Source organism: Periplaneta americana, chromosome 17 (assembly GCF_040183065.1).
Source record: "Periplaneta americana isolate PAMFEO1 chromosome 17, P.americana_PAMFEO1_priV1, whole genome shotgun sequence".
Taxonomy (NCBI): domain Eukaryota; kingdom Metazoa; phylum Arthropoda; class Insecta; order Blattodea; family Blattidae; genus Periplaneta; species Periplaneta americana.
In genome coordinates this window covers 30,652,065-30,660,330 of record NC_091133.1, presented here as the reverse complement: position 1 = coordinate 30,660,330, position 8,266 = coordinate 30,652,065, and the positions used below count along the sequence as shown (strand labels likewise).

Here is an 8,266-nt window from a genome sequence, read left to right as displayed (position 1 = left end):
CTGAACTTGTTAGCCTACATTTTTTGACATTATATTCCTTCGTTATTGGAAGCAACACTGTATCCATAAAATCTTCAGGCAAGGTGCCTTTCTCATATATTGCTATTTCGTTGCATAATGATAGATTTCCTTCTTGTCTTCACTCAAGCATTTCATTATTTCCATGGGAATTCAACTCCTGTTGCTTTCCCATTCTTCCTTTCCCTAAGCGCTAGTTCAACTTATTCTCTTAAAACAGAAAATCCTTTTTCGTCGTCTGATAGGCTGTTTCGTCTTCTATAGCTACATCATTTGGACAATTCCCTTCTCATATAACTCTTCTACATAATTATTTCGTCCATCTGTTCAGTATTCCTGGTCTGTCTGTTATTTCATTTCCTATTTCTTCCTCTATCAAACACATGGATTTTCTTTACTTATTTGTGAAATCCAAATATTTTACTTCACGGTACATTAAATCATATCTTCCCTTTCTTAGATCCTCTATTTCTTTACATTTTTCGTCCTGTCAATCTTTCATCCTTAACAAAGCAACAAAAAGCAGAGCTGGCGCCAGATCTCACATGGAGTTCAAACCACCGACCAAGTTCGAAGCCACCATAGCCCAGTACTACAGCTCTCCTCCCCGGTTCATTTACAGGGATGTGTACACCTCAGACCAAGTTAGAAGCCAATAGCCCAGTACTATGATATAGCTCTCCTCCCGGGTTCATTTACAGTGGTGTCCTACCACACGTACGAGACCGCTCTGCCTGAAACTTAACACATAACAATTCGTTTATATAGTAATGTTAGGCTATTGTAGAATGCGCAAGAGATAAAATTATACAAATCTTGTAAAATTTTTGTTATAGATAGAGTATATTTCTTTCATACGGTTACGTGACTTATATTTTTCTCTAAGAAGTGAAACTGATTTTAATTGATTTAACTCTGATCTAACGGAATACATTTGGTGGCCTACAGATCTGGAGGTCCGGGGTTCGATTCCCGGGCTCGGCTTTCGGTGAATTTTTCTTCAAAAAGAAAAATTACCTGGGTGTCTAGAGTCTGGAAATTTGTATGAAATTTGTGATTGTGAGTGTGCTGGGTTAATATTAATTAACCAATCATCAAAATATAAAATACATCAGAACTGTCGCTGGGCAATAACTTGAACACACGTTTCAGCGTCACATTGTTGACAAGTAACTCCATCTGTTAGCACAACCATAAAGCATCTAATAGATGCTATAGAGTTATCAACGAAAAAAAAAGTTAAATCGTATTAGCAGATAACTGACAATAGCAGCAACTGCCATATGAAGATGAAAATACCGCGTCCGATCACAAAGGTCAAGCAACATTTGGCGTGGTCGGTACTTGGATTGGTGAACGCTTGGGAACACTACGTACCAGAGTCTTTTTAAGCAATTTTATTACGGGAAAATCGGCACCAAAATTTCCGCAATAATTAAATCATGGTTATTATTATTACTATTATTATTATTATTATTATTATTATTATTATTATTATTATATTAGGCCTCTTACAGCAGAGTCCGTATACGCCAGTTTCTATCTAATGCTTTTCCAATTCACTGTGAGAAGCAAGGAGATGCATTATCACCTTTGCTTTTTAACCTCGCTCTGGAATATACCATTAGGAAAGCTTAGGATAACAGACGGGGTTTGGAATTTAACGGGTTACATCAGCTTCTTGTCTAATATATACAGTAAAAGTGAATGTGGGTATGTACAGTATGTATGTTCTCTATACAAATCTACATGCTTAGACCGATATGTGCCAAAGTTTGCACATTTGACCTTCATAACGAGGAGAAAAAAACATCGCTCATTTGCAATAAGAGTGGCACAACTCAAAAATTTTCATTTTTGAGATTCTTAAAAAAATGAACTCCAAAAGTAGTATATTTGTATCATGAATAACGACAAGTAAATGATTATATTGTCCCGCGCCGTGGCGTCGTGGTCTAAGGCCGGATTACGATCGACGTTCGTTTGCGTTACGTTACGTTACGTTGCGTTCATCTGTACGTTGAATTTCTACCGAACGTTCAGAGGCTGTATATTACGATCGACGTTCGTGACAACTATCACGCTCTGCCGGCCATAATGAGTACTGAAATGCACACGTCAGTCAGTCAGTCAGCTGATTATGATAAACATTGAATTTTATGGTAACTTTGAGACAAATAAAATAGGCCTGCCGGTACCGGTATTACAAAAATATTTTACGACAGAATACTACAGAATGACAATAATAATAATAATAATAATAATAATAATAATAATAATAATAATAATAATAATAATAATAATAAAACCATATACCGGTACTTGGAAAGACTGTTGCACCTTGAAACACTTTTCACCTTTTTTTTTTTTTTTTTTTTTTAAATTTTGAGAAATGAAATATTTTAAATGAAAAATGCTTGAAATAATTATTGAAGTTTCCTTTACAACTTTACTTTACAAGATTTTATTTCTTAGTTTTGTGTTAGAAAACATATATCAATGAACGAAATTTTTACTTCTGGTACTAAAAAAAATTGTTTTGCCCACAGAACTCACACTTTGCAATAAATCAAACCGAAATTATGACCAGAGTTACTGAGCAACTTTCTCTAAATCTACTTCAGTTTGAGTCCTCTAGGTAAAAAAAAAAAAAAAAAAAAAAAAAATTGTTCAAAGCTATACTATGCTGAAGGTACAACAGTCTTCCCTACTAAATAGCTGGACTAGTGCGAATTACGAATATATTATTTGTGAGGTGCAAGCCCCTTTATTTCGGGTTAAAATAAAATAACGTATCTAAAATAATGTAAATAAATAATTAAGAAGATAAAAAAAATAAGTTTGCCCCCGGCTCGAACCAGGGCCCATCTACACCACGACCAGAGTCTTTACCATTACACTACGGGGATATGCGAAATGCAATTGTTGAATTAGGTGTTATGAAAGCTTTCATATTTGCTGCCTATAATGTTTAATCTTAAATAAAATGTGTTTTATGCCATATAGAGGAAATATATTCATGTGACGTGACATATTCAATTAAAGTCCGTTTCTAATATTATTATGTAATTTTTAATTAATATGATTTTATTTAATATTTCAGTAGCAATATGGCATCTACAACTAAAGAAGAGGTGAAAATATATGAAGGGCTTCTGTTTGGTGATTGGTTGACGTTCAGCTTACGATTCTTTGCGTTTGTGAAAGCTTGTCCTTGGCAATGTTAAATCAACGCCATGGATAAATATATAATAGGATGCGAAACTCACTGAGTTTCCCGTAACACATACTAGAGGCGCTGTTGTAGAATTGATCGTGCTGCCATCTATATGCGGTTAGAGGCGTTATTACATCTAGCAGCGCACCAAGTAACGAAAAGAGTAACTACTCCGTGCATCCAGCAGCGCACCCAAGTAGCGAAAATAATAACTAATTACTCCGCTTATCTAGCAGCGCGCCTGGCGTCGAAAAGTTGAACTATATGCAGTAAATATTCCTCCTCCCCCCCCCCCCGCCCCAAACCCTCAATTTAAAGTAAAACTTTAAAATTTTTATTCCTCACATCATCTTTCACTGAAAATTGTTATTGGAGCCAATAGTTGGAAGAGACGGTCTATTTTACACTACCTTATAATGGAACTAATTAAAATACAGCCAAACAGGGACAGAAAATAAAAGAAAACAAGGTTAGATAATTGGGATTTTATTCTTTAGGTAATAGTGTACAGTGCACTTTAAGTCTGCAAAAACTAGTTGCATAATTGAAATTACTATATTACTGTATACTATTTTACAATACATTCAACAACACAATTTTGACAAGGTCCATCATATCACTGTTTAACATACATTACATGTGCACTAGGGTTACCAGATTGTAACAATTTAAAAGCAGGTCATTTTAAATGAAAATGAATTTTCCATATAAAAGCAGGGCATAATAGACTAACTTGATACTTGACGTGACGTCTTTTTACATTCTGTTATATAATTAGGTAATTTGTTTGTCTTTGTACAATAAAACTGATACAAAACTATTATCATGAATAGAATTGAAGTATACGGATTCTAAATTAGCTTTTACCTTATTTAATTTTCGGATTGTTAATACTTCTCTGGTGACTCGACTTGTTTGAGCAAGGATTTTACAAACATAATTCCTCGTTTACAGATGTAAATGATACCATTTGAATAATGTGTTGTCATATAGTTTAGTCAGAACATATTTCTTCACATTCCAATGAGATATCCTACATATCGAAATTTATGGTTTGTCCCCTTGTCTGCCTGGACACATCAACTATTGGTTAGTCAACTGTCCAATAACAGGTTTGGACCCTACAAGTAACACTCATGGGACAATCAGAGCAGGAGGTAATGAGTAAGAGTGGCCAATTCCTTTCTCCCCTCCGTTGCATACATCGCTGACTAGATACATATTACATTAATCGCATTTCAGATACTACAAAAAATGTTTGACAATTGAAACTGTCATATTACTATCTACTATTTTGCAACACATTTTAGAACACTTTTCTAGGATCACATCTAAGGTTCTTAGACATTGTTGTTTGGCATACACATAACGGTAACGTATACCAAAATGTTGTATGTACTGAGGGTCAGAGTGAAATACATGAGCTGCATCACTTACTTGCATTATGTTGGGCAAAAAAAGTTTACTAGGTGAACTGAAGGTATGTTAACCCCCAACTTCCAAAGTCAAATATCTCTCTTACATACACACACATGTACCACATACTGTAACTTTGCTCCCTACAATTACACAATATATTTAACATTTGCTAAAAACATTTTTTTCTGGGGCAAAAATAAATAAATAAATAAAAATAAAAAAATAATAAAAAAAGCTACGAACTTTCCACCAATATGATATTATACCTTTTTGTTACACACAATATGAGCTATTTACACTACTTTAAAGACACTGCAATTTTTTCTCCAGTCTCTTCACCTTTGCTTTCAGAGCTGCCATTTTTAGTTTGTTGCTCCTGGGTGAAGATGAGAAGTGAGGACTCGAGAAAAGTTTTCGTTTTGCAACACCAGGACCTAAAGATTACGAAATTAACTTCAGATTAATCTAATTGCTGGGAACTATTTTAAATAAAAAATGAAACGTGACAACACCTTTAGCCTTGTTAAGTTAATGTAGGCCTAACAAAAGGCATGCAAGCTATGGATAGGCTATATAACATACTACAAAATTGACAATACATCAAAATGTGATCAATATTTACCAAGTTTGGAAGGGGGTGTAGCTGAAGCTGAAGGAAACTGTTCCATCTTGGATGTATTCATGTCAGTATCTAAGGAAATAAATGATAAATTAAATTGAAGCAAGAATTGAACAGACTTTGTGCTCCATTCATTTCAAACTGCTCTTAACTGTACAAATTATAACTCATATAAATGTTAAGTAATAGTAACAATCCAAAAGTTTAATGCTGCAACAAATTTGATTGTGTTAATCTGAATTGTTCGTTGTAATGTAATATAAAATATTTTTTTGCTAATAGGCTGGGCTATAGAGGACAACTGACACTAACAGAAAGGGATAATCAGCAGAGGTGTTGGGATATTAAAGAGAAGTCAGTAAGCGGGAATGATAGTGTACTTCGTGTGCCAGGGAGACTTGTCAGGATATCAGTTGCAATATCGATCGTCTGGTTCAAAAGTGCGACAACTCAAAAAAACAAGTTTTGAGATATCTTCAGTTGAAAGTTTCAAATAAATCCCCTAAAAAGGGACAGATTTGTGGTTCATAACCACGACAATTAGAATTGAGTCAGTATTCAGGACGAGTATATCACGATCTTCCAGTTCATTATTAATAGATTTCGAAATGTAGTAATAATGAATTAATAAAGCCCATAGTTATAATTACTTCTAAAGCAGTTTATTTCGTTTTTATTCTTTTTGGTTGTAAATATGACTTATCTCAATATTGAATCGGAAAGACCTCCGAAAGGGGCTTTCAGTAGTATAAATAACTAAAAAATGGCAATTTTTGAGTTGTCGCACTTTTGAACTGGACGATCGATATATAACAAGATAAACACCCTGCCCTGTAGTTAAGAGGATTTGTTATTATTCGCTACTGTAAAAGAATGAAGTATGAAAACTGCAGACATATGGCAGGGGGCAATTAACTTAAATGATTACTAGCATGTTACCAGGCTCACAAGACAGTATCACTTACCTTCAGCTGTGGGAACCACATTGAATAGGAGCGATGGTTGCTGATAGCCCCTCAGCTGTTCACCAATCATACTGTTCCCTGTAATAATCACAAAAAAAACGAAACATAATTAATTATGTATTTTGAAACATGTAATGTAAGAACAGCTGATGAGAAACTAAGGCATTCCTTGAAATCCATAAACTTGACTAAGTGGAATAATTACCTTGTTGGCATGCATCTTTATTCATCCCGGCATATGCCGTCGAAGCAGTAATCTTTGAAGCTGGAGTACTCATAGGAGCAGGAATTGTCTGAAGCATAGCTGCCAAGCCTGCAGCCTACTCAGTTGCAGCTTGTAAACCTATGAGACTACGCGTACCTGAAAATAAAGAAAAGAGTAATGAAATCGGAAATCTTAAACATGAATGACATAAAAACATTGCTAGTGTACTAATTACCTTCAGCAGCTGCAGAATCAATCTTCGCCCTCCTAGCATACGTCTGCAAAGTCTTGTGATGCCTGAAAGTTGGGGTAGACCCCGGTGATAAGGTCGCTCGAGGCATAACTGGGCTAGATGGTGGGCTCCGGATTTTAGGGTTTGATGGCACCACTAATCCATTAGCATGAACAGTGGGCACTGCAGTTTGCTTAAGTATCACTTTTTGTGAAGAGCTATAATAGTCAGACTCAATGAAGTGGTCCATGCAGATTCTCAACCTGTGTGTGGCATCTGCGGCAACTCGATACCGGTCCTCTAGCCCACAAAATCGGAGCCACTTCCAACACCTAAAGCAATGGATTACAATTACTAATGAGATAAAGTAGAAGAAATATTGAATAGAAATCATGCAAAAATTGCATTTGTGTTATTTTTAAGAGATGTCTAATGCGCATCACTAGGTGGTGAGTGACCATAGGAAAACTAGTAGCAGCAACAGATATTGGGTACAAACTAAATTAAATATTAGGCCTAAGCTTATTATTATTATTATTATTATTATTATTATTATTATTATTATTATTACTACTACTACACATGATTGAGAATTTCTCCAGAATGGCTAACTACATTAAAGAAGGCATAATTTTATTTTCCATAACTGTGAGATGTTTATACTAAAAACCACGTGGTTTTAGTTTGCAGCCACGTGGCCTAATGCTACAATTCAGGTTTACGAGGTTTCATTTTCAGCCTTCTTGCTCTTTATCGTCAATATTTCACATTTCGTTACAGTTTGACTGAATTTCGGAACCATCTAAATTTATACTCCTACTATAATCCTAAATAAATTAGCAGAAAGCAATGCACAGCTCGTCTAACCTACTTCACCAAAAAGTACATTGTTTTCAAGTGTAAGGTTTAGGCTACACAGGACACAAAAATAATACTAAAGCTTACCTCATAGGTTCCTGAGGAAAATAGAAAAAATGCTTCCCTCCCACAGTATTAACAGTCTTGCATCCAGGCGCTGAGCATCTTCCTCGAATCTTTTGCATTTTTCTGGAATCCATCTTGCCTTCATAACGCTGTTGGCTACTCATCGGCCAACGTTCTGACTACTTCGTATCGGAGAGTGGAGAACGCTGGTCCTCACGTAGTTCTATGATTTACCACCTACGACGTCGGGCGCTGATCACCTTATTTCAGAATACCGCATCTAGATCGTGCTGTCCGCAGTTTCGCATCCTATTATATATTTATCCATGTCAACGCCGTCATGCGTTCGTTCATTCTAACGTTGATCGTAATGAAATACACGGAGCTTGTATTTGTCTAACTTCAACGTACTTCACCGCAACGTAACGTAACGCAAACGAACGTCGATCGTAATCCCGGCCTAAGGTATCCTGCCTAGGTCTCGCGTTACGGAATGCGCGCTGGATCGAGTCCTCATGGGAGAAGAAATTTTTTCATTAAATTTCGGTCAGTGTATGGGACCGATTTCCACCCAGCATCGTGATGCACTTTGGGAGCTACGATAGGTAGCGAAATCCGGTTACGCAAACCAGCTATAACGGCTGAGGGTCTAACCACACGATAACTC

General features: G+C 35.9%; 1 protein-coding gene across 4 annotated transcripts; it reads right to left on the bottom strand.

The window, feature by feature from the left end:
* Nucleotides 1-4,931: 4,931 nt before the first annotated feature.
* On the bottom strand, nt 4,932-7,918 carry LOC138693444 (uncharacterized). Of its 4 annotated transcripts, none has more exons than XR_011330320.1 (6): nt 7,621-7,907; nt 6,679-7,007; nt 6,444-6,599; nt 6,239-6,316; nt 5,277-5,345; nt 4,932-5,088 (listed from the first exon to the last, which is right to left on the bottom strand). XR_011330320.1 is itself a non-coding variant. In XM_069817406.1 (6 exons), exons 3-6 carry the CDS (start codon nt 6,538-6,540, stop codon nt 4,958-4,960), a joined length of 375 nt encoding a protein of 124 aa, XP_069673507.1. In that variant the 5' UTR covers nt 6,541-6,599; nt 6,679-7,007; nt 7,621-7,917; the 3' UTR covers nt 4,932-4,957. The 4 variants fall into 4 exon arrangements, 2 of the variants coding, with proteins under 2 accessions (XP_069673507.1, XP_069673508.1); XM_069817406.1 differs by having other exon boundaries at nt 7,621-7,917; XR_011330321.1 differs by lacking the exon at nt 5,277-5,345.
* Nucleotides 7,919-8,266: the final 348 nt, after the last annotated feature.

What these genes read in the sequence shown, in the direction of transcription:
- LOC138693444 (XM_069817406.1), bottom strand. Translation starts at nt 6,540, where the DNA reads ATGCTTCAGACAATTCCTGCTCCTATGAGTACTCCAGCTTCAAAGATT. An exon ending in TAAAGATGCATGCCAACAAG is followed by an intron (nt 6,317 to 6,443) that starts GTAATTATTCCA and finishes TGATTATTACAG; the next exon opens with GGAACAGTATGATTGGTGAA. An exon ending in TGTGGTTCCCACAGCTGAAG is followed by an intron (nt 5,346 to 6,238) that starts GTAAGTGATACT and finishes TTATTTCCTTAG; the next exon opens with ATACTGACATGAATACATCC.